This window comes from Lissotriton vulgaris, chromosome 9 (genome assembly GCF_964263255.1).
Source record: "Lissotriton vulgaris chromosome 9, aLisVul1.2, whole genome shotgun sequence".
In the NCBI taxonomy this organism is placed as follows: Eukaryota; Metazoa; Chordata; class Amphibia; order Caudata; family Salamandridae; genus Lissotriton; species Lissotriton vulgaris.
In genome coordinates, this window is record NC_141697.1 from 478,443,058 (window position 1) to 478,470,439 (window position 27,382).

Consider the following 27,382-nt stretch of genomic DNA (forward strand, 5'->3'; position numbering starts at 1 on the left):
ACTAAGAATTCGCAAATTACCATCAACTTGTAGTTGGTGGTAACTTGCGAATTCTTTTCAAAAAGCACTTTTTTTAAATTCTAAAGGTGCCATATGACGCTCATACATGCCCTTAGGGCATGTATGTGTGCCATATGCGTACACATATCAAATTCAGGGGTGCAGCAGGGTGTCCTTAAGACACCCTTGCACCCTTGAAATTATTCTCAATTTGCGATTAGCTAATTGCTAATCGCAAATTGAGTATAATTTTACATTCATTCCTATGGGCCTCCTGGCCCATAGAAATGAATGGGAAATTATTCCTTAATTGCGATTAGCAATTTGCTAATCGCAATTAAGGAATTCTAAGGAATCGCTAATTAATAGCGAAATTCTACATACATACCATTTTGCACTTCTCAAATAGCGATTCCTTAACAATCGCTATTTGAGAAGTGCAAAATGGTATCTTGATACATCTGCCCCCAAATCTTTTAAAGACACTCCCTCCCCTCCCCTTTCCAGTCAACAGTCAGAGTCTACATAGTATGTTTGTATGTTTTCTTTAAGCAGTGTGTCACGCCGCGCTTCAGTTTTAACAATGGCGGCAATGCTCCTTTTTTTCTTGACGCAGCTCGCCAAACATTTTTAAGCTGAGCGACATGCCGCGTTTGATGTTCAACAATGGCAGCTGTAAGCCTTAATTTTTTTACAAAGCGGCTCGCCCAAATCTTTAAAAAATGATATGTTTTTTTATGCAGCGTGGGACATCACACTTGATCTTCAACAATGGCAGCCGCACACATTTATTTTCTTTGGTGCATAGGCTCACAGAACTGTATACACATATTTGCAAGTTAGCAACATTCGATTCCTGGCTGTCTTCAAATATAGCATACTTCTATTGTACTCCTTTGTTGCAGCTGTGTGAGCAATATACATACTTTGGAATGGCTGCCTGCCTACAGTGCATGTCTGGAGTTAACCTCTATTGTCCAACAAGTTGTCGACGCAGCGTTTCGGTTTCTAAGTTGACACCATCATCAGGACAGGGTTTTTAAAAACGAACTCGTATAGCATTCGAGCCGTGTTCCTCTGTATTCAATTCGAGGAGGGAGTCCTTAACTCATCACAGGACATCATATACACGAATGGATGTAAACGATAGAGACATCTCTTTGTGTCTGAAACCACAAGAACCTTAATTATGTCATGAAGTTTTCTTTATATGAAGGAAAAAGGAGCCACCGTTATGAGGGACTTTTTTTTGAAGTTCCCTTTGGTACAAGGGACCAGCCTAAAATGTAGCACGTGACTGGATGGCGTCAAGTTCTTTTTTTAATAAAGTGCTGTTTTGCTCGTTATCTCTGTTCGGGGGTTTTTATTTTCAATTGACCACCCTTACGTCTGATATTCGGCCTCCCTGCTCCTTTTTCACTCCGTTATCGTCAGGTTGCAAGTGCACAAAGAGATGTCTCTATCGTTTACATCCATTCGTGTATATGATGTCCTGTGATGAGTTAAGGACTCCCTCCTCGACAACTTGTTTTTAATAACTAATTGCTGTTTTTATTTCTTATTGTGTGTGTTTATTATATGTGCACCATTGAACCAATGGTAGGGTGCTGACACTCTTTTTTAATATTTTACATTGTGGCACTGTAATTGATACTTAACATTGTATATTTTTGTAATAAATTGCTTAAAAATGTTACCAGAATTGTTTTCCTATTTTGTATACAATTTATTAGAGTGGGTCTAAGTGTAAGGATCTCTTGAGCTATGGTGGCATACTGTGGATAGTATTATCCTCTTTTTTTAATTAAAGATAGGGACTGTTCTGATACCTGGAAATAGCACATATATATGAGTCCATCATAAAGTGATACTTTTCATCAAATGAAGCAGAGCCCCTTTTCATCAAATGTAGCAAAGCCCAAGCCTCAGTAAAGAAGGTCAGGCCTGGATGTCTGCAATAGAATTATCCAATACCCAGCTTATCATATTTGATTTTGGCTGTTCAATACTGTTTGCGTTGAGATCTTCCGCCAGGAAAGTGAGAGAAAACAACAAGCATTACAAAGCCAATAGGTTTCGCCTATTGCAAGATTAAAGAACAGGGAGGATGGGTGGGTCAGTAAGGAATCTGCGGCTAGATCTAGTCTCCACCAGATAAGGCCTTACCAAAGGTAAGTCACTTATTCATCTGTTAGAGATGTCTAGCCAAAGATTCCTTACAATTGAATAGATAGCCAAGCAATACCATCCCACAGGAGGTGATGTTTACTGATTCTAAGAAATGTCTCTGACTAGACTATTTGGTTTGCAGAAGAAAAAGAGAGACCACTAGCTAGGAACGGAGGGTTGAAAGAAATCATCCCACCAGAAAGTCGGGGAGAACCCCGTACTGGAATCGAATCCACAGCTGTGCAAAGACATGGGAAAAAATGCATGGCAGAAGAACAAGACAAGTGGGAAGCACACTCCATATAAGCATAGCATTACAACATCTCCTAAAAGCAACCAGTCCTAGAGACCGAAATGGAAATTAAAGGACAACAGTTAAAACTACTGAGCCAAGCTCCCAGCCACAGAAGTAGGCAAGGCAGAGGGCTCCAAGCAATAGGGTGATAAAACACTTGCAAATGGGAAGGGTTCCCCAGGGGACCTCTTCCCCTTTGGGAATGCATGCACAAACATTTCTTAAGGGCAGGCAGTGCTACCAGGGACCACTACCAGCCCTTAAGAAATGAAAAAGAAAAGTTATTTTTTTTTTAATGCATCCCGTTTTCTTTTAAGGAAAACGGGGTGCATTTAAAAAAAACTGCTTTATTTAAAAGCAGTCCCAGACATGGCGGTCTGCTGACACTAGCAGGCCACCATCCCTGGGAGTGCCCGCCATTCCCAAAGGGGTCACAAATTGCAACAGCCTCATTAATATGCATGAGGCATGCAATTTGCGACCCGATTTCAGAATCGTAAACAGTGTCTCAGTCACTGTTGTGCATCCCAATTAGAGAGTCGTAAATTGGGGGTCATACATCTGGCCCCTAACTCTTTATTCCTCTTGAAGCAAGTTAGGTCCAAAGGGCTGAATTTCCAGATTGGGCTGCAGTTGCAGTCAATCAGAGTGTAGTGCCTGATTGGTGCAAACCAAACTTCCAGCATGGACCCTTCTTCTTCTCTTGTTTCAAGCAGCAAATCTGAGAGGCTCTGCCCCTCTCAGATGCATATTCAGTGTTCTCTGGGATCAAACAGACGGGGACTCCAGTCCAATGAGGTGCAGGACAACACCCAGGAGTATGACCATTTCCTCTGGAGTGTGGCATAATGGTCTCCCAGAAAGCACTATTCTTCCAAAAGTCAATATGGCCTTTTCTCTCTGGGTGCCACTTATAACTTCATAAAAGCAGCCTGGCTAATCCACTGAACTCTAACCAATCAGGGCAGACCACTGGAAGGTTGAATTTTGGCTTGCAGACAAGAAAGTCTTATAACTTCTTTTCTGTACATTTTAGGACAAATTCAACAACAGCATATTGTTGGATTTATCAATACTATTCTATTAAGTCCCTGGATGATATTTTACAGTTGTCCCTTGCAGTAGTTATGGATTCATAAACTACTGCCTATGTAGCTGGTGATTTGCAATGCAGAAAATGAAATGTCCGATTTTTCCAGCACCAAGGTCTATAAAAGTACTTTTATAAGGACCTTGTTAAAAACTACATTACCCCCCCCCCCACCCCTTGGACACCTAGGGGAGACCTTAGGGGTCCTAAATATACAAAAATAATGTAGTTCCTCGCTCCGCATTGCTCCTAGCACAAACGTCGATTTTGGGACATACTTTACTACAATGAGGGAAGTGAAATGTGCAATTTCTCTATCCATAAGGCATATAAAACCTATTTTATAAGGGTCTACCTTTAAGTAACTGACCCCCACCCATAGGAGACCTAGCCGGGACCCTGGGGCACCTAATATGCCCAAATATTGTACTTTATCAATATTTAAGAGCCCCTCACACCAAAGTCGAATTTGGGCACCATTTACATTTAAAAGCAGTTCTGCAACACAGGGCTGCTTTTAAAATGATCGCAAGCTCTCAGCAGTGCACAGATTCAAGTGCAGAAAGGGCTGTTGGCCTCTAAACTGTTATGTATGAATATATACTAGGGACTTAAAAGTAGTTTTAATTCCCTTGCTCTATTATGTACTAGGGTCTTATAGGGTAGGTCATGCCAATAAGAGGGGTACCCTAACCCATAGTGTACCCGAGAGTGTGTAGGTGTTTTCACTGTATTCTAAGTTCTATCAGCATAGCAGTGGCCCAGCCCTGGTTAGGCAGAGCCAATGAACAGTCGGAGTCAGTTACCATCACTACCAGTAATCAAAAAGAAATGGGGGTGCCCAAGGCACAGGATGACTTTGCAACACTCAGTCAAAGAAAAACTATATCTGTTGGAAAACGAGGCAGCATCTGTGAGGCCTGCACGAATAACATGACTACATTTGTCCTTCACTGGGAAAAAAAACACCCAGTTTTAGCGCCTGACTCTCAGAGGGTAGCGTTGCGGAGCAGTCTGAGGCTTACTCAAGGGAGGTGCTGTGGGCTAGTAATCGCCATTTGCAGGTGCGCAGAAATAACACTCAATAATTGATTGTCCAGCCTGTACTTTGCCTTATAAAAGTAAGAGTACATTTATTAAACACACACACTACTGAATACAATGCACCAATTTACAAATATACATAAGCTGTTGGAATTACTTTGTGACATTGCATAACATCTCCACCCCTCCCGCGGGGGGTGGGGTCTAGTACCACCACTCCCATGTATGCACATCATCTTGCCTCCAATGCAATTAGTTGAACATAACCTGGGGCGTGGGCCCTGCGCACTGCCACCATCCCAGTGGCGACCCACCCCATTACCTCAACAAGCATTAAAAATGGGTACATCTGCCTTGGTAACACATGACCCTGACTGAGCATCTCCTACTGATCATAAAGTATTCACCTCTATATCTTAAGGGCTAGCAGTCTGGGGTCTTCACCTAAGTGCAGCAGCAAGAATACATGTTTAAGCACACTTTAGAATAACAGTACTTAGCACGTTTGTGGATCATTAGAATGCATTGCAATTACAGCCCCTAAAGGCATCACAGATGAAATCACAGGATTACAAATACAGCCAGACACCCTAGCATGAATGTCTGGCCCCATAACCCCACTTTTCTTACACCAGTACTTCACATTACACATGTGAGCTTCAGTCCCTCTAAAAGAAATAACATTAGTAAAAGTATTCTGGTGCATTTACACCTCTTCACCTCCAGGGAATGCCCTTCTCCAGCCATCCCCAACTCAGCCCTTCCCTTCATGATGTACTTCTCAACCCTCCTCCAGCTGTAGAACGAAAGTTCCAGCCCAAGAGAAATTAACATGCTGGCTGAGCCCTTGAGGAGTTATTCTTTTTAAGTCCCCATGTGACTTAGGGTGGGACTTCTCTTCATGCTGGGGGGGGGAGACTGCGCTTCTCCACCCAGCACCTTTTCCCAATTTGGGGTGACCCCCTCCTCTGGGGGGCCACCAAACACCAAAACAATCCTTTCCCCATGCCTTGCAAGGCATTATTGGGCGCTTCAAGCTCCTGTTTTTGAATTTTCATTACCGGCTCTCCCGCTGTGCCGGGGAGAGCCACGATGTGGGCCTCCGGCCGCTTCTTGGGCCTAGGTGGGGGGCCCGGTGCCACCTGGACCCCCAGGCGAGCGCAGGTGGCTCGGGGAGCCCACCTCCGGACTCTCCTCCTCCCACCAAGCCCCTCGAACCACTTATGGCCTTCATCGTCCGGGGCCCCGGTCCCACCCAGGACCCCCGCATGGCCATTCGTTTGAGGGCAGCCTGGGGAGTTTACCCCCGGCTGCCCCCACCGGCTCCCCACCCAGCCAGCACCCACGCGTGCTGCCGTGGAAGCCAGCAACTTAGTTCTGGTCTGCCCGCTCTGGCGGGCAGACGGGCCAGTCTTCGCCAGACTTTGGGGGAGTGCGATGGCACTCCACCCCCACATGCCAGCCATCACCGCAGGGCCCGGAGTCTTCTTCCGGGGGGCGATGGTGCTCCCCGCTGCCTGTTCGCTGCATGGGGCCCGGAGATGGGGGTCCCAGGCCCCTCCCCCTGCTTCACAGGGAGCACGACGGCGCTCCCTGAATTCGGCATCGACGAGGCCCAGGGTGGGCTCCTGGAATCCCCGCGGGGCACCTTCACGGGGAGCGCGACGGTGCTCCCCGACTTACAACTTCTCGACGGCGCTCCCCCGACTCCATCTCCGGTGGGGGCCAGGGTGGGCTCCTGACCCCTATGCAGGGCACCTTTATTGTCCTTGGGGGCAGCCCCCGGGACCTGACCCACCCCGGGGGCATCTCTGAGACCGGCGGCGGAGCCCCATGCGCTTCGTCGCCAGTCTTCTTAGGGGTCAAAGGTCGCCTACCTTCCGGGGACCATATCTCAGCCCCTGGGGGTCCGATCTGCCCATTTCTTGCTCCTGGTGGCGCCCCCCAAGCCACTCGGAGCACTCTCCTTCACCCTCCGGGTCTCCAAGAGGGTGCATTCTGCAGGGAGCTGTCTTCACTGGCTCCCTGCGCCAGCCTTCCGCCTGGCTCTCCCCCTGGGGCTCTCTTCTCCTTGCACAGAGGCCCCTGCTTCTGCGCACCGGTCCTGGGCTCTTCTTCTGGTGCTGTTAGGACCCTGGAGGGCAGTCAGGGGGTACCTCCTACCAACTGCCCATTGCCAGGCTCTAACAGCTTCTGCCTCAGCAGACCACACCGCAGAGAGAGCTTCCCTTCCTGTGCAAGCACTTTTTAAAAGTTGAGTAGGGGGCTGGCAGGAAGTCTCAGTTTGCCCTATCACGCAGCGACACATCACTTCCTTGCCCCTGCTCCATCCTTCCTGCCCAGGCCTCTGGGTTGGTTCAAGATGGTGTCACCCAGTATCTCTGGCCACATGGTCCCCTTCCCCCAGTGCTGCCTTCACCTTGGTTCAGCTTGGTGCCTGGCTCCCAGCGACAGCTGTTGATGGATTAGCCTATCTTCTCTCCTTGGAGCGAAGCTCTTCGCTCTGGGAAGAAAGGTCATTATTCTAACCTGCCAGGGCCAGACCCCAGCCAGTGACTCAGAGAAATATGACATTTCTGGATGACCCAAAAGCAGTACAAATTTGACTTTGGACTCTGCAGAATACTTCCTTTCACATCTGCTACAGTGGACTTTAGTTCGTGTTTGGAATCTGAAGGCCTTATGGACGTAAAACTAGCACATGTGCTCCCTATCCCCATAAGAGAATAATGGAATACACAATGTAAAGCACACTGACTTTCCCTGGCATGTCCCTACCCACTGTATAAAGCCTATTTCATGTCACCACCCAATTCTGCATAAGTCCTGCCACACCATTGATCTGTAGCTGCTCCTGGACTGCGCACGCTAGGAATCTCCCCTGCGCAGCCCTTACACATGTGCACATGCATGTACACATGTGTCTGCATGTAACCAGCCCGGTGTCCCTTACTCCAGCTGCTGTGTAGTGGCCTGGTCAAGCCAGGGGGACACCAGTAAAATCCTCATGCAGTCTCCTTCATTATGAGTTCACTGTGGGTGAGTCCCAATTTATGAGGCTAACCCACAGTAAAAGCTCAACCCTTAGGTGCTCAAAAAGCGAAAAATCCGGGTGGCCCATAGTGACAGAACCACTTATTAACTCTATCTGACTGGTATAAGCTACTCTAGGAAGCATGTGCTTTTAGGAACAGTTGCCCTCACTCACCTGAAGGTGACATGCTTCATTATTGGGCTATGTTCCACGCCAGGCCAGCGCTGCAAAAGAGATGACTTTGACTGAGCTTCTGTAACAGTATACCGAGATTTAATTTCAATTTATATAAGGAGAGTGTATATTGGACCATCATTCTCCTCGTCCTCTCTTTTTTATATGAAGGTAAACATGTACAGGATTCAGACCGAACAGTAATAGGTGCCCAAGAAGGGTACATACAATAACAGCAGCTATTGGTCAAAGGCTGAAGGTGAGACAACAGCAAACTGAAAACCCCCCACATGGCCCGTCTAAAGGGAGAGGTTGGGGCGGAAGTGCAGACCCCAGAAAACCAAGAAAGCAGACAGAAACAGCACTACCGACATAATGATACGATTAGACAATTGAGAAACAATTGAAAAGAAAACCGCAGGGGAGAAACAACCCCTGTAGAATAGAGAAATAAATACTGCAATGCAGAACTACAAAAAGGGACTGAAGTGGAGGGGGCCAACACCCGCGAAACCATGCAGACAACCAGGCCACAGCATGAAACAAATTAGTATTGGAAGACCAACGCCAGAAATGAAAGTCCATTCAAAGGGCCACGATAAAGAAGAGAAGGAACAAAAGGCAAGGCAATACCCACAGCCTAGGAAGCAGGAAGGCAGAAGAAATGGAAGTCCTTGTATGCATAGGACTACCTGAGCCCAACCAAAAAGCCAGGAAACAACGTGGGTGAGGATTCTGACGCCACCCAAGATCATTCTCAGTAGCCTAATAGTACAAGGGAGACGAGCCCCCATGGGGTAAGAACTGCAACTGCGCTCACAAAAAGTGAAGGATAGAATCCTAGGGGATCACTACCTCAGTACGATTCAACCCGGAGTGGATGGGCAAAGAATCCATCCACTCCGGGAAGAACAGAAAAGGAACATCCACCATGTAGCCTCAAAAGGGGCAGAAGGCACACCTGAAGAACAGTCAGGCCAGTAGCAAAATGTTGGGGTTGGCCTCGGGGTTATGGAAACAGCTCCAATCAAAAAGTAAAAGCAACCGCAGTTTCGGAGAAGGCAGAAGCAGAGGAAAAAGCAGGCCATGCAGAGGCATAGAAGAGGTAGGGCAGCCAAGGATGGCTACAGGAACCTAAGAGAGAAAAAGGGGTGTAGAGGGGCCCGTCTTGCTAGTGTATAGCCAGAACTAGCACAAGAAGCGCTAGCACCTGAAGAAAGAAAAAGGAACACCACTAAGGGCAGACCTGGACTAAGAATTGTAGGCCTAGGACCATGCCCCTTCCCTTGCATCTGCTACGAAAGAAGAGCATCAGCAGAGTGTAAAGAAAGAACCCCTTGGCCAGTGCGGAAAAACACTCAATAAACGGGGGTAAGGGAAGACCCATGCACCATCTGCAGACTTGCACCAGTGCACGGCACGGCGGCATCAGAAACATATTGAGGAATGCCTCTAAGGCATACAGACTACGTACTCTTTTAGACAAGGAACAAGGTGACAGTGCATCCACATAATACCATGAAACACCCAAATCAGAAACTGGGTAGAAAGAATAAGAAGACCGTGCAGCCACCGGTGTAGACACTAACAGGGTCAGAAATTAAGACGCATCCCAGAGACAACCAGGGACCACAGCCTGTCATCGACAGGGTAGAATGCGGAAAGAAAAAACCTGCTGGGGCAAGGCACCACACAGACGGCATGTGGAGGAACATGTGAAAGAAGACGCCAACGGGCACAGCCATAGAACAGTTCACACAGAAGGGAATGCAAGATACCAGTCCAGCCCGACCGAGCACGGGGGAAGACAAGAGGGAATGTCAATCAAGTATTAAGATTTTGCTCCACTCTGACTATCCTGAAAACATTGTAGACTGGAGTCAGCTTGAGAGCTAAATAGATATTGAGGATCAAAAGGCATGTCCACCAAGACAGACTGAACAGCCTCAGAACAACCAGAAGTATGTAGCCAGGCATGCCGGCGAAGAGCCATCAAAAAGGGCCACAGCCCATCCAAAAGAATCTTTGGTATCCATGCCACAAACAATCAGTAAAGTAGCCACCTGCTGGCCATCCTGAATTGGCTGAGAAAGAGTATCCTGAGACAAACCGTCAACGGCGTGACTTACCAGGTGACCTTGAGGACAAAGGATTTCGGGAGCTGGCCCTCGAGAAGCTCTCGGAGGAAGAAGAGGTCTGCGACCGATGAAGGGACGTCGACCACCACGTAACCAACAGCGACATGTGACACTCCTGCAACATTGATGACTGAAGCTGAAGACACAAGCCTCACCATTTGGAGTCAGGGTACGCGCCTAGACACCACATGCAAATAGGACAAGTCGACATTGTAGGCATAAATGGCCAGAGGTACCGCTCTCCAGATCAGCGTGGAAGTGATGAAAGAAAGAAACTAGCATCAGGGGAAGGCTTATTTAGACTCTAACTATATCACATCTTGTGGATGACGTTGTTACAGAGCCGCTCAATTCTCTCTACTGACGTGCAGAGGGACTGACGTACTAGAAAAATTTCCGGATCCAGTCTGGTGTCTGAAGGTAATCTGCAGCTAGATGTCTCTATCAGAAATGCATTTTATATTCTTGAACAAATGCCCATTACAGTTACCAGCATGTTAAAGTGCAGCTAGCTGGAACACTGGACTTGGAGAGGCTGTGGCGTTACGGCCAGAACTTTGGAGCAGGGAAACCAGGTTCAAGTCTCGGCACTGGCTCATCATCCTGTGATTCTGGGCAAATCACTTAATCTTCCCATGCCTGTACAAATTAGCATGTCCTGTGTAATGTAACTAGCATATAAAGCACTCCAAGTCCTTCCAGTCGAAGAAAGCTATGACTAGATGTGGGGGGAAGAAGGGGCATGCAGTTATGAGAGAGAGGTGGTGGGAGGGACAGGCCAGCAAGTAACAGGGAAGGGGCAAGCAGTGACGAAAGTGAGGTGGTGTTAGGGCCAGTCAAGAAACAAACAGAATGCAGAAGCTGGAAAGTAAAAAAAGAAAGTATGTTACAAGTGCATGGCCAGTGAAAGGACACTGAGCACCTGAAGGAGTAATTAGTTCAAGCTCCACAGCAAGGATGAAGACGTGACGCCGACCAGGGAGCTGGAGGCAGGAGGAGGCACTGACCAACAATCAAGAAACCAAACAAAAGTCACATGGGAGCCAACCAATGGCAGGTAACGGTAAGTAATGGGCGGGCTCCAAGCCCCTTTTAAGAAGTTTTTTTTCCTTACAAGAGATGTAGGGAAGCCTAAAAAGGGCATAGTTGGGATGTTGGAATTAATCTCAGCCACAGATAAATGCTCTCCCCTATTCCAATTGAGACCGAAACCAGCCATGTGCAAATCAGACTTGACCCTGTTTTAATCGCAGGAGTGCAACCCTAAATGCTGGGCTAGGCCCCCATTAGATCAGAACACAAGTAACCCAGACAAACTTTGAACCTGTTGAACCACATCAGTAAGACATAACTTTAGTCCTATGCTGCAGTGAGGACGGAACCCACATTGAGACACAGGAGAAAACCACCTGAGCTATTTAAAAACTGCTGTGGAAGGATCAGAAAGAGGACTGATATGAATCCCCACCATTACTGGCAGTAGAAGGTCCCTAAACATCACATCCGAAAGAGTCACTACTCATCTTAATCTGTCAAATATATGTCTGCCTCTTTTCTTGATGTATATATGAAACTCAATAAAATATTTGGAACACAAAAGAGTCACCACTCACTGGACAATCTGATTTGAAACACACTCTTTATCTGCAGTACGTTATGGTCACATCTTTAATCATTCCAAAGGGAAATTATTCCAATCCTTTTGTTTTCCAGATAAGCCATGTGTGTGGTAAGAAGTGACAGAAGACCATGCACGTACCACCCTCAAACTCAAGCAATCCACTCTCCTAGCATGTGACATTGGAGGTCTAGTCTTGTGAGCCTGCCCCAGAGCTCAATCAATAATAAACTTAGGAGCCATAGGACGTTCGAAAAATGAGCACATGTGAATCCCAGTTGTGTAACTCCAAATTATACACCATTAGCAGCAGTGCTTAATTTATATTAAATAAAATGAAAAGAAAATAAGTTTAGGGGCCAAACGTTTTCTGTAAGAGTCTGCCTCAGGTGTCACTGAACGCGGGGATTGCCAAATACCAAGGCTCTCTGACTCTCGATTTTTGATTCCAAATCATGATCATGCCTCTTTTATCCACCACCCTATGTTTCCTGTGTCTTTATTTCACTCTTGCAGAATTGTGTTATTCCTACTTTCTTCCTTTGCACTGTTTCATGTCTTAATCTTCCTCTTTCATTAAACCTTTTCTCCCTCGCTCTCTCTCTCTCCCTCTCTCTTTCTCTGTGTCAAAGACTGATGATGAAAAATAAGTCCTAGTCCCCAACAGAACCTAATAGTAGCTCCCTCCTACAGCTTGGAAAATCACAAAAGTGACTTCTACTGCTTTCAGTTTTTACTTTTCCCTGAGGTGGCCGCTGTAAACAAAGTGAATTAGAAGCACTTCACCTCAAGTGGGTTATTGGCACACGGCCAGCTTTAGGGTGATGTGGCAGGTGCAGCCACACCTGGAGCTGATCTCTGGGGCGGGGTGATTAAACTTGCTGGTGGAGAGAATTTGGAGATTTGTCTGTTGGTAGTTTTGACTCATCATAAGGTAGTGCAAAGAGTTAATGTGCTTGCTGCAAAGAACATGTACCATGCAGATAGCAGGACTGTATTTTATGTGGATAGCTCAGTAGGTTACTGCTTTTATCAGGAAGATCCCTATTTGTTACTCTCAATTCATAAATTACAATCCTAAGGTAGCCCAGTGACCTATGAACTGTCATCAAAGAGATGCATGCAAACTGCAGGGTATAGGTTAGAACATTGTTTCTTACCCCAGTCTTTTATTATCTTAATGTTGCTAGAAAGGTTAGTTTGCCTCAACTGCAGAGGTACGTTTTTAAAATCTTAGCTTGTGTTTCTCTAACCCAAGCACTCTTAAAATATACTGGTTACTAGATTGGATGACATATGATTCCTACAGCTTGTAATCCTCAGGAAATGTTATGTAACATTTCCTATATACTGATTTACACATGTATGATTAATTGCCTCTGTATAAATCAAATCAAACTTTATTTGTTTGGATTGATTACAACCTTACAAATGAGAAAATCAATTATTAAAATTCATAAGAGTAAGTTATGGGTGAGGAGACAGCAGACATTTATGCTATTAGGTAGATGTAAGCTCCAAACAAGTTAAAAAACTGGTATAAAATCCGTGGTTACGTAGATGCTACTGGAGATTATAAGACACATAACTTGACCAGGGGCCTACCAGTACCATAGGTTAAGGTTTAAATGTGCGAGTTTAAAAGAGATGTCTCAAGCTGGTTTGTGGAGATTAATAAGAGTCAGCAGCTGGCTTTAGACTCAAGAATTTGATCTTTATAGAAAAATTTCCCGGTGCCAGGATTGCTTGTGGTTTTGATGCTGGTAACTGTTCCCCGGCTGACATCCAGGCTACAGTATCACAACTCTATGGGGAGCCTAGGGGCCACAGATATTTTTTAAGAGGCAAACATGCAAATTAGCAGATTTCAAGTGCTTGTGTACTGTCTAGAAGATGTCAGAGGACACCAGGGTGCTAGGATAGCATGTGAAGATAGTGTAAAATGTCTCTTCTCCGGCTAGCAGTCTTGCCCAGGTGTCTGACTTATTCGGGAGATGTCTGTTAAAAACCAAGCCCCAGCTGGGCCTCGATGCACTTGGTTGCTTGTTTTCTGTAGTTTTTGTTTACATTTGTTTAAAGATTTCATAAAGAGGCAGTTCAGAATAGTGTTGTCAGGCTCTAAACAAGATATAAAGGCCTGCCTGAATGTACGAACCCCTTTACTTCTTTGGAAAGGCTTGAGGAGGCGCCTCCTCTCCACAGCCATCTTAGCTCATACGCAGGTTAATTGCAAAAGGTTCTCTTTATTTGAGCCTCATAAGTGACAACCTCTGTCGCCAGTGTACAGCCAAGTGAGATTTTCTGCTAAATGCACATAGGCAATTCAGTCAACACCGAAACAGCTTTAGTTTCAAGTGAAGCGGATATGTGCAGGCTAGATACAACACTCGCTTTAGCTTCAGATGACTATTGATGACCATCCAGGCATGACCTCTTTTTGCGATCTCCTCCTTGTCTTGTAGAAGAGAAAGTTTGGGAAGTTTGTCCATTGCGGAGTTATCTAGCTATTGGAAGGTGTTGTATGACAGTGTCAAATCCCAAAGGTTCCCAAGGTCCAGGTTTACTAAAGATTGGTTCAGGTATTCTTTGAGGCTGCTACTGTTCATTGGCTCTGTATAATGTGTGTGTCATGTAAAGAGCTCTGAAACCCTACACTGATATTAGTAGGGCTACATAACAAATGAAATGCATGTGTGAGAGAGGGGCTATGGAGAGATAAGGGGCACTGTTGGAAGGTGTTATTGAGGGAATCCGTGGAGGAGACCATTGTGGAGGGATACAGGGGCGGGAGATTTTCACATCAGACGCCACCAGCACTAAAGTTGGTCCTGATTGTCAACATAAAATGTTGGCACTTATACACATTGCAAAAACATTGCACCGAATTATGCATGCAAGCTTTTTTAGGTATATTTATGTTGCCTCTAGCAGAATTAGATAAAGCAGTTCTTGGATATCTTGAATGAAACTTTAATACAAATTCTCAAATGTAGTTCTCCTTACCTTTGAGATGATTGACAAAATGATCTTGAAATATAAGTTTCTTTGTTATCAATAAGTCATGCACACTCTTGTACTGTTTCTGTAGCTTGACCAGAGTGGAACTTGGGCTACCAGTTTGTCTCTGGAAAGTTGTCATGTTCTTTTTCTGGTGAAGAAGTTGCTGATGTGTTTCCTAGGCAAACAAAAAGAAAGCAGTTAAAATTTTCAGCAACCTAGTCTTTGTCTTGGGCTGAGGTGTGTAATTTGAAATTCTTCTCTGACACATGCATCAGACCTGTTCAATAATATCCCCAGAAGACATTTGTTACCATTACACCTCGTTCATAATTTTAACTCTATTACAGTCTAGTGGTTGGACCCTTTAAACAAGTATTGGCAAAACCAATAGGTCTTGCTTTAAAGGACTGTTGTATGGTAATGTGCGGCACTACCAGTATATAGAATATGAATGGATATGTAGTTGTGTGGAAGCAATGGACTGTAGAATAATATTAGTGAAGGTTAAAAGGTCAGGTGACAGTTGCACTGTCAAAGCAGACCTAAAAATCCATGTACTGACCTCCTCCCATCTGTGCTGCTGCCAGAGAAAAACACCAAAAATTATTTAGTTATCTAAGACACGTTAACCCCTTCTGTGCTCGTATCGGCCGTTGGTCGATACAGACCCACCCGCTCCGTCAAACGCCCGCACTGCGGCGGAATTGCTGCCGCGGTAAACAGGTTAAAAGCATTATAATGTCATGAGCTCATTCAGCTGGACAAAATACACAAAATGATTACAGCTATGTGGAAGGCAAGCACTTTTTTGTGGAATCACACAACATGTGCCCAATCAAAACATGTACTTCTGGCTCCCAACATATGGGAGGAGCCAAAGCTCCTATGAAGTGATGCTCACATAGTTGTCTGGTGACAGCGGTGCTGTCAAGCCAGACCATAAACAGTACAATAATTTACTGCACAAAGCCATGTATATGCTGCCCCCACACCAGCATTGCTGGGCTTCACGTCAAACAACATGAGCCATTTTTGTCTGAAGATCATGAGGTGGTTTTGTGAATAAGTGTGAAATAGATATGGGAAGATTATTGGCTAGAGAATATATGCATTGTTTATTTCTCCCACTGTGATTTCTTCAAGGAATCACACTCCATGGAAGTCTGGAAAATACAGAAATTCACCCTAATTCTAGTTTCAGCAGAAGTGGCATAAACACCCATTGTCGCCTTCACAATGTTAGCACATGAGCTGGTACTGCATGACCCTTAATCTCGGTGCCACCACAGAAAGTAACATCACTAAAGTAAAAGGTACTGAAAACAAGGGTAATATTAGGAAAATAACATGTTACTTAAGAACAAAAATGGCAATTTTATTTACCAGCTATCACAAGCTATCTCTACACTATGTGCTGAGAAGGTCAGACACAGGTAATCTTGTTTCGTCTAGCACCAAATTTGGTTTTTCGCAATTAAATAAGTTCAAAATCATGCATACACTGTTGGATGATGCTTCATTTTCTGAATAATTGATAACTGGCAATATGGGGATGGGGAAATGTGAACTGCATGGCCCTTCAGAGCATGCGTTCAGGCCTCAAATTCACTATAGCCATCTTTATTTTTTTTACCCCTGCCTCAATACACTCAATGTACTTTCATGACATGGGTTGAGACCCAAATTGTTGCTCTGTAGTCTAGAGGGGCAGACCATATGCACCCTCTTTACCAATTGTCAATATTTATTTTATTTAAAATCTTTATTTCGATCACTATGGATCATAAAAGGTTACAACAAAAGTTAAAACAGTTAAAAAGAAAAGGAATCAGATTGTAATTTTAAGAAATAAAGGAACCATAAAAGTTAACAGTTAATAAACATTCAAAGGAATATTATAAAATGAACAATTAGAGAATATAACAGTTAAAAAATATCAAGCAATGCTTTTAACCGTATTTAACTTGATACAGCGATTACAAATGTGCCAGACAACTGTTAAAAACTTCGCGACAGCAAACACAGTAGGGGGGGATAGGTCAGTCTTTAGTATTCTGTAGGCGTGAAGATATAATCTGAACCCAAGGTTTTTCAAGAGTGGGACAAGCCAATATTTTCTTGGGCTTTGATAGGCTTTGCAAAAAAACAAAATGTGAAGATCATTCTCGCAAGGATATCGACAAGCTGGGCACTGTGTGGGAGGCTTGGACCTGTCCCAGCGATCCGTGAAGGCCCCAAGGGGCAGTGTGCCATAACGCCACTGCATAAAGAGTTTCCTTGTCAGGACGGGACTAATTCCATCGAGGACCGGCTCGGGGAAATATAGGTCCTTAGACATGGTGAACAGGTTGGTTAGTGACCCTTCACGTGTACTCTCAATCGAGACACGTAACTTTCGCTCATAATACTCTCTCGACAGGAGTTTCCGAGGGGTCCTGGCACAAGCGTTACCCGGGTCCTGCCATAATTCCGGCCTTCCTAGAGATTCACATGTTAACCTGATGTAACTCAGCCATGGTATCTGGGGGGCGTTTGGTAGGCGTAGGATCTCTGTGAGCTCATTCCTATAGCTCGATAAGTCCGGTGAGATCCTGATTCTGCGCCAATAGGTTAAGGGTTTCAGACCCAATTCTTCAGTAATAGGTCTAAGACCCAGGTCTAGTCTCAGCGGAAGGAGGGGGGTGCCAGATGGTAAAGCTGCCAACTGCCTTATAAAATTGTTCTCAATGATCTGGAGTTTCTTGGCAGTAGCATGGCCCCACAATTCTCCGTCATAAGTAATGGCCCCTCTTGCCTGCATTTTGTAAATGTGGATAAGGGGACCAAATGGTTTAAGAGTAGACCCGCTTGCCAACCTACAGATCCCACCCGTTAGTTGTGTTAATTTCATGGTGGCCCTGGTGCAATGAGAATCCCAGGTCAAATTTTGGTTAATGGTTAGGCCCAGATATTCAAAGGTGAGCACCCGCTCTAATCTCAATGACCCTATGGTAGGGCTTGGACGAGTTGTGGGAGGAAGGCTGAAGATCATAAATTTTGTTTTCATGGCATTGATCTCCAGCCCTCGCTCCACACAAAAGGTTGAGAACCCGTCCAAGACCCGTTGTATGCCCATGGGAGATTTAGATAGCAGCAGGGTGTCGTCCGCGAACATAATCGCGGGGACCCTGCTGCCATTGAGCTTGGGAGCGTCAGAACAGGGTTGGTGCAAGCACACAACCCTGCCTCACCCCCCTGCCAATGGGGAAACTGTCTGAAAGTGCCCCTCTTCTACCACATCTGACCCGGGCATAATTCCCCTGATGCAACCTCATCAGAATTAACAGAATATTCCCCGGGATCCCTAGCACCGCCAGGACATTCCACAGTCTAACTCTCGGGACAAGATCGAAGGCGGCACACAAGTCCACGAAAACCGTGTACAGGCTGCCGCCCTCGAGTGTCACAATCTTCCAGAATAGGAGGTTCAGACGGAAGATCTGATCAGTTGTTGAAAGCCCTTTTCTAAACCCAGCCTGATAGGGACTTAAGATGGCGTATTCCTCTATCCAGTTTTGGAGGCGATCGAGTATTAGCCTACCAAACATTTTCTGGGTTACGTCGATGAGGCTGATAGGCCTATAGTTGGCTGGGAGCAGAGGCGACCCCTTCTTATAGATAGGGACTATTTCTGCGCCCAGCCAAGTGCCTGGTACATCCATGCCCCCTAAGACGGCGTTGAATAACGTTCTTAAGTAAGGGGCCCAAACATCGGGCTCCTGTTTGAATAGGTCCCCCGGTAAACCGTCCAAGCCAGGGGCTTTGCCAGAGGTCAGCCCTGAAATGGCTTTGTGTACCTCCCTTTCAGTAAAAGGGTCTCCCTCTGATGACGTACTAATAATTGGTAATGGTTCCTTGAGGGCACAGTCATCAACCCCATAGAGCGACTGGAAGTGATCTTGCCACGCCTTGGCCGAGATGTTAGGTTCAATAGCCGTGGCTAACTCCTCAGACCCCGTATTTACAATGCGCCAAAATTTATGCGAGTCCCTACATGTTAATGAAGTGGATAAATGTTCCCATTTCTGTTGCTCCCATTCCCTTTTGGCATGCGAAATCAGGGACTTGTAAACCTTTCCTCTATCCCTGATCACAGATCTATCTCTGCCTTCTTTGATTGAGATCAGCAGGTCGGATTTGGCCTTGCGGCAGGCAGCATTATACCACTTAGAATGGGTATGATGACCAACCCCGCTCTTCATTGTCGTGGAAAAAACATCCTCCACAGACTTAATCATGTTATCATGCACCTGCCAGAGCTGCACATTGAAATCGGGCAAACTGGGCTGCTCTACTAGTTTTAAAACCTTTTCCAGTGTGGGTATAAGCCGGGCATAAAGCCCTGAAACTTTCTCTGGGTTGGAGGCAAGCCTCTCCCACCTGACTCTCCTTCTATTGTTTGCTAACATTAGCCCATTACCAGGGACGTCCTTCGTAAGTCCTCTCTCATCAATGCCTGGGAGGGCGTATTCCAGTTCCAATGCGTTGTGGTCGCTATCCTCCCTAGGTGTAACACGGAAGTCGTAAATATGGGACCACAACGAAATTGGGACTAGGATGTAATCTAGTCTCGACTCCCTCCCTTTTCTATTATAGGTGCATTTGGTAGGGACGTCAGAATTAATGCGTCCATTACAGGCCCGCACACCATGTTTGAGAGTTAGGCCAGTGATTTGGATAGCCAGCGGGGTCCATGCTCTAGGTGCAGGTGCTGCCGTTGGAGGTACGGACCAGAGTACATCCTCCTCCTGTGAGAAACCATCCGCTAGGCCCGATAAGGGTTCGAAGTGGCAATTTAGATCCCCTCCAATCACATGGGGAATGCCCTGTGTGATATCACTGAGGACGGCCGAAAGGTCGTCTATAGTAGGCGACTCCTGTGAGATTCCCACTGGTCTGGAGTAGACATTGCATATGTGAGTAAAATACCCAGGCAAATTTTAGGAAACAACTAACACATAAAGAGTGGCTAAACCACAAGAAGAAAAACTACATTCCACTATTGTTTGTACATACCAAAATATAAATTTAATACAAGTTAGAATCACATTAGATAAAATTGATACATCATTTTACACAAAAAGATAAAAAAGCATTATAGCATATGCATAACTTCAATCATACGAGTAATCATTTTTTTAAAAATTGTTGGATGGTTTCCTGTCTCCTGTCTACGCGTTTCGACACTGTTAAAGTGCCTTCCTCAGGACTGTACCATCGTGCTGTAAAAAACATTTTTAAAAAGAATATTTTTACTATATTGTATTTCTATGTACATATCAAATAGTGTTATAATTTTACAACATGTGCTAGTCGTTAGTATCTTCATAGATTGATAATACCGCTTCTAAATATCTCATAGTGTCTAAAATATACAGCATTTCCATAGTTTTTACATATAACATTGGTATTTCATTACACATGGATGGCATTTCTACAAATGTAACTCAATACATATGTCTAAAAGCATATTGATTAATGGATTTGTCCATTATATATTACACATGGATGGCATTTTTTCCAGTTACACCACAGTACATTTAATTAGAAGTATATTGGTAAATTCATTTGGTCAATATTGATCCATGTATAGATAACCTAATACTACCAGAGTAGAGGAGGAAGGATAAAGAAAAAAGAGAAAAAGATTACATGAATGGGGTCAGGTGCCAAGTTAACACAGGGGTCACAGATTAAAAAATTAAAAAATGGGTACTTAATTATACACTTGCATGTTTGGCTCATATACTGGCTGCTAACTATTTATGTTGTCCTTGAGTGCTGTCTAGGAATAGTGGCCTAATAACCTATGTATTGCATATTATAAAAATACCTATGTCTGAAGTGCATAATTACTATTAGTGTATAAGGAATCTCTTTACAGTATAAAACCTATTTTATTGAGCTTCCAAGTTGTAAAGACTATATCATATATGCTTACCAATTGTTCAGACAGAAACTAATAGAAATCACTTATTACAGCAGTTAGATGTCACGATACCACAAAGATTGGTATAAGTATCGTGTAGGCCGAATCTGTAAAGTGGAAACAGTATTCACTAATTACATACTGGTCATCCAGAGAGAGAAAACGTCCATATTCTGTGCATATGTTAGATTCTATTGCTTTTAGACCTTAACGTAGAGGTATATGGGGCCGGTGAAAAAATATATTTTAAAAAGGTCAGAGATGGTTATTTATTGCCTGCATATTCTTTATCTGAGACTGCATTTCTAGTACTGTTTTAGTTCTTGGTTGTGATTTACATGCCCTAGGTCCCTGATTCCCATTTAGTTATGCGTAACCTTATGTCTTTAGGGCGTTTCTTACCGTATTTGTGGGCCGATCGTTAATTATCGCTGTTCACAGGTTATATGGCTCGGTATTTGTCGGATAGGGTTCAGGGTACATACGACCAAAAATCTATCAGGAAAAGCAGATATTGTTTACCATTCTGAGGGTTTATTACAGTTTCACTAGTTTTGAAGGAGACTTTATTATTTTACCTAAATAGTCTCTCAGAGTAGACGACCTGCTAGCAATATGCGTTTGTAGTTTGGTCCCAATATTTCTACTGATATGGTTAATCTGAAACGGAAACGGAAAAAACGTACATTGGAGTTCTGCCCAAACATATTTAACCCAAGGACAGGGCTTAGCACAGATTGTGGGAGACTGCTCTAAATTTACCTTTATTTTTATTGATCGAGAAAACAAACTGACTGGAGCAGCGTCTCTGTGGCTCGGTGTTTGCTGAGCTGACGCAGGGGTTGTATGGCGCTTTGAAGCAGCTGAAAAGATTAAGACGAACACGGCTGACATTATAACGTGATTCGCCGATATAGATTTAAGGAGAACTCTACACGTTTAAATTAAGGTTATACGAGTTTTACCTATATTTCTGTTTTCCTCGGCGGACCGGCTCAGGCGGCGTCCCGGCGTTTCCGATATTCACGCAAGCGATTAGCTACGCGCTTTCCTATTGGTCTATTTATTTGGGCTGGCTGATTGGTTCAACTACTTTTTTCTGTGCATTTTAAAGCGACAGGCTTTACATTATACCGGTTGCTTTGTACATACTTAAAGCGATACGTCTACATATATTGGGATACACAAACTTACCCTATCATGTATTACCCTTTATTTGGGGTTCATTTACGGTGTATTCTCTGTCTTCCGCTGCACAGAAAAAACAGGTGAATAATAACCATAAATGAAGTGTGTATGCCGGCTTTTATGGTTATGCGTGAAAAGTCTTTTTCTACGAGATATTTAAATAATGTTGGTCTGCCTATTAAGGGTTTAGTTTTGGCATATTTTCTGCCTTCTTCTGCACATGATAGGGCAAGTGAATATTTACCATGAATAAAGCGTATATTAAAGAGATCATGCAAAAGGAGTCTATTTCTACGGGATACTTAATAATGTTGGTCTGTTTACATCATATACTTAGTTTTCAGAGGCTAGTAAACATAGATATTCATCTTATAGGATGGCATTAATCCATGGTAGATCGTTATTCAGACCATGGGTAAATGTATTGAGAGTAAAGATCCAGTACACTTCTCTTTTCTTCCTGATTTTATCTCCACCATTGTTATTGGCTATATGGATCTTCTCTAAAATGCGCCATCGAATTTGAGATGGAGAATGATGGAACTCTGAAAAATGAGAAGCCAATGGTGCAGTCAGTCTTTTTGTTTTGATCGCCGATCTATGTTCCGCAGTTTCATAGTTCTTGCGGTTTCTCCAACGTAACCTAAGTTACATGGGCACAATATCAGGTATACAATGTTGGTTGTATTGCATGTCCATAGCTCCTTTGCTTGTATCTGTATCTGATTAAATGTGAATGCTTCACCTAGTATTATGCCATCACAGGATTGGCATGTGACGCATCTGGAGGTGCCCTTAATGGCATTTTCTCCATTCAGTGACTTTTGTATAAAGGGAACAGTATTAGCACTTCCATTAAAACGTGATCTAACCACTAGATCTTTCAAGTTTTTGTTGCGTCGGTGCGCGAACATGGGTTTGGGCAGTTTAGGTTGAGATGGTTCAATATTTAGTAAATGCCAGTTAGAATTGATGATCTGTCTGACTGTGGCATTTAAAGGGGAATGTTTTGTTACACAGACCAACTTTTGTTCTTTCTCTTGTTTATTTGAATTGAGCAGAGCATCACGATCATAATATCTAGCTCGCTTATATGCCTCACGTATCAAGCGGTTCGGTATTATCAATCTATGAAGATACTAATGACTAGCACATGTTGTAAAATTATACCACTATTTGATATGTACATAGAAATACAATATAGTAAAAATATTCTTTTTAAAAATGTTTTTACAGCACGATGGTACAGTCCTGAGGAAGGCACTTTAACAGTGTCGAAACGCGTAGACAGGAGACAGGAAACCATCCAACAATTTTTAAAAAAATGATTACTCGTATGATTGAAGTTATGCATATGCTATAATGCTTTTTTATCTTTTTGTGTAAAATGATGTATCAATTTTATCGATTGTGATTCTAACTTGTATTAAATTTATATTTTGGTATGTACAAACAATAGTGGAATGTAATTTTTCTTCTTGTGGTTTAGCCACTCTTTATGTGTTAGTTGTTTCCTAAAATTTGCCTGGGTATTTTACTCACATATGCAATTTGCCCTGACCCAGGAAATTGAACTGCATCAGGGGGTCCTTGTTTGTCTCACATACTGGAGTAGACATTGACCACCACTAGCCTTCTTGAGTCCGACCACTCCAGGAGGAGGGCCAGAATGTCATCCGTGCCCAGTGACAGCACGGTTACCGTGCATCCCAAATCCACCGCCACCCAGGTCGCAAGCCCACCAGAAGGGCGCCCTTTTCCCCCCCCACTTAGCGGGGACAGAATAAGACGCAAAACCTGAGCGAGAGACCTCCTCTCTCGCCCAGGTTTCTTGAAACATACAAATGTCCCTTCCTTCAATGAATGAACTCCAGTCCGGACAATTTCCAAGATAATATGAACTGCACCAGGTGCCATGAACTCTGATTTCACACACTAGCTAGTCTTTCTGGAATGAGGTTCCTACTCATCGAATTCCAGGGGCTGTGTGACGCATACCTCACAAGTAGTGTGGTCCCATCAAGACACTTGAACTACGCAGGCACAACCAAAACCACAAATAACTGAATTATGAAAAGGGATTTATGTATTAGTAGACTCCTACCTCTGCAAAGGGGTGTATAGCTGAAACAGTAACCTCCCAGGACATCTAGGTGCCAAACAAACTATCAAGCCTTTTTGGTGACCCACTTCCATGGCACACTGTAAGCCTGGCCTGGAAAAAGGCCAAATCAGTATCTCATAAAATAGGCTTTTAGTTGCCTGGACCATAAGGCTTCCAGGTAAGTCTGGGGTTTAAGAATGTTATACTAGTTTAAGATCATCCAGGCATGACGTATGGAGGATAAGGTCTCTTTGCCTTTGAGAGTCCAGATTGTCTTCGTCACGCCATTAATAATTATTTTAAAAGAAGCTGGAGGTAGGGTCCTTTTCTATATTGGCCGGGCCTAGTTTTGGTGCATGAGCATTAACAGCATCCAAGGCAGGGGTCAGGTACAGCTGAGGAGTAGGACCCCATCGGAGGGGTGTCGTGTTTGTATCTGCCATTCAGTGCTCTTACCCAAGTGATTCATGGACTTTTACCAACGCCACAGCCTTTGAGTCCTGGGGTTTGTGGCTTGTAGCTCTAAGATACTGCTCAGGAATGGCCCAGAGAAGATCCTGTTGTATAATTTGCTTGTCCTGGGCAAAGGGCCACAATAAGTTGATGTTGAAGTCCTCTTTGACGAAGATATCTGAGGATGTTTGGTCTTGTAGACTGTATAATAAAATGTTGACAGTTGAGATGATATTAACTTCCTTGATCCTGGATGGATGAGTAGGTTAATCAGTAAAAGACTGACTTTCTTTATGTCACTTCTGCAGTTTGACTATTAAAATGTTGTCATCACCTGGTTCTACCAATTTGCTTACTATCTTAAGCGTTACAGCTACAAAGGTGGCCAGGCCCTCCTTTCGGAAACCAAACTTGTGTCATTTGAGCATTCAGCTAAAATAACCAGCACATCTGTTCATTGGGAACAGCTGTGTTGCCCATATTTCTTGTAGATAGTATGGTTTACCCTTGAGAGAGAACTGTAAGATCCTTGTTGTGGCTATTAGTCTGCAAGCTGTTTATATTCCATGAGCACAGGTTCAGGGATTTCATTGGGTTAAGTGCTTGAAGTTGCTGGGGTCTTTGTACTTTTAGCTGTTCATGATTGTTTGCCGCCATGTAGGGTTGCTCCGAGCCAGCCTAGGTTTAGTCATACATTACTACGTTTAACTGTTTTAGAGAGAGTACTATACGTGGGAGAGGCAGGTGAGGACAATTTTCCAATGGAGTTCCTAAGGATCGAATATAATTGCTTGTTGTCTTTTAGGTCATGTGATATAGAGTCCTCCTTCTGGCAAGCTAGTGGATCTGGGTCGGCTGCAGAGGTAGGCATGCTAATTATAATTCCCCATGATACAATTATATTGAAACAGGCTTTCCTAGACAGCTAAATAATAATAACTTCTAGTCTTTACAAACTTTTCATTTGAAAAATCACGTTTGTCATATTGAAGATTAAAAAAAGCAGAGGAATTTAAAGTAGCCATGTGGAACATAAACAAACAAAAACATCCATATTAGTCTGTTTTTGGAGTTCCAATTAAGTAAACATTTAGTAATAATAATGTATAGTTTATTTTGGGAAAAGCCTATGAAGCACATGAAAGTTAAAACAACAGAAGCACTCTTAAATACATTAATAAATTGTGCAATGTGGAGTACATCGTAGATCGGGTACCATACTATAAAACGGGGTAAAAATTGGTCTATAGACATTAAACACATCTGCTTAGAATTTTTGATCAAGCATAACAAGCAGTTTGGGTGCAAATTAATAGTTACTATAAAATGCTACAGGGTGCTAAGGTAGGGTTCCAGCTGCTGCCCTTGATAACCAACCTGCTTCCTAATGCTGCTGGCCTGAGATTCAGCATTTCCATTCAGTCTCTGTAGTAAGAACATATCCTCTAGCGCACTTAACGGTCAGGGGGAAGTTCATGTAATTACACAGAGGGACATGTGCAAATAGTAGTCTAAAAAGGATCATACAAAGATATATAAAAACATTTCATGAACGCTTGTTTAGTCAATAGATAAATAGAAAGAAGATAAAGAGCGGAACCAAGAAGAGCACTAAATATCTTGCCAGAGCCTGCTCTATCAATTTATCTATCCTGTTTTGCACTTAGGGAGGGCCTTCTTCATTTGAATCCAGGCACTAGGCAAGTACCGGGAGACCGCATAGGCTAAAAGTTCTCTGTTTATCACTCTTAAAGAGTCTTGCGGTTTCACAGTAGTGCCTCACACCCATATGTTTGCATGCCGCTAACAGCCATTTTTCCTCGCATTCCTATATAAAGGACAAAAGAAAATCAAATGGATCTCTGTTTCCTCTACATTGAAGCAGTTAGGGCAGGAATTGGACTGAGTAAATGCGTTAGCACATTTTGATGTGTGTGTTCTCAAGGGGAGTAGCCCGCATCTATATTGCACATATAAACATTTAGACTGATAAGGGTGCAGCCTATCCATGTATGATTCGAACCTTGGTGCGCACTTGTGGTTCAAAAACTTGCCTGTTAGGCTGTCGTTCTGATGGGCTTCCGACGTTTGCAATCGAACTGCCTCCCAATATAACTGTTTTACTCTTGATGCATCTCCTTGACAATTCGTTCAGAGAAGGTCCATAGCTCACTCATGCCTATTCTATATAATGTATCTTCGAAGTTCTTCAACCGTGGAGTTTGCGGGTCTCCATCAAGAGCTAGCAGATATTTTACACAATCTCTGTATGTTGCCAGTTCAGGAGTGGACCATAATCTAACCCAATATAACAGAGGTTTTAGTAAAACAGTTAGGTGAATATGGTTGAGGGCTGGGTCTAACTGCAGCGGGGTACTTGAGGGCAGTTTAAAAAGTGCCTTGATAAACTTATTTTGTTAAAATATTGCTGTATCGTAGCTCCAAATCTCTGCTCCATATATTGATGATGCTCTCGCTGAGGCTCTATATATGGTGATAGCCGGGAGACAGCTCCTCCCGATGCAGCCTTGTATCTCCTCACTATAGCAGAGGCTTTCTGATGAAGAGTAAATTAACTTTTTTCCAATTGGGTGCCCCATGTTTGGGTATCACTTAGCCTCACCCCGAGGTAGTCACAGTGTGAGACTTTTTCAGGAGGAAGCCCCCCTACAGTCACATTGCCTCTATATTTTTTGTGGGGATATATCCTCATGACTTTGGATTTAGACAGATTTAATTCTAATCCTCTTTCCCCACAGAAGTTTACAAAGGCATCAGTTCAGATTGCAGGCCCATAGGTGTCCAAGAGATTAGAAAGGTGTCATCTGCAAACATTAATATTGGGGTCGGTTTTCCCGCCAAACTAGGGGATCTTGTTTGCATTCCTTCAATTTCCTCCCTGCGCTATTGATGTATAGGCTAAAAAGTGTTGGGGCGAGGACACCCTTGTCTGACCCCTGCCAATACCCTATCTGTCTGTCATGTCCCCTGTGGTGTTCCATTTCACCATCACATATGTTATTTCATGGAGCAGTTTTAATATTCTTAATAGACCTGGGGGAATGTCATACCCATCTAAAACCTCCCATAATGTTTTTCTTGAGTCC

At 43.8% G+C, this 27,382-nt stretch overlaps 1 protein-coding gene across 1 annotated transcript in view; it reads right to left on the reverse strand.

The window, feature by feature from the left end:
- Positions 1 to 27,382, reverse strand: part of SYNE2 (spectrin repeat containing nuclear envelope protein 2) — a 1,750,628-nt gene that overhangs the window by 1,301,263 nt on the left and 421,983 nt on the right. The window contains exon 37 of the mRNA XM_086937933.1: positions 14,566 to 14,737. Within this exon, the coding sequence (XP_086794059.1) occupies positions 14,566 to 14,737 (172 nt within the window). The remainder of the gene's footprint in view (positions 1 to 14,565; positions 14,738 to 27,382) is intronic.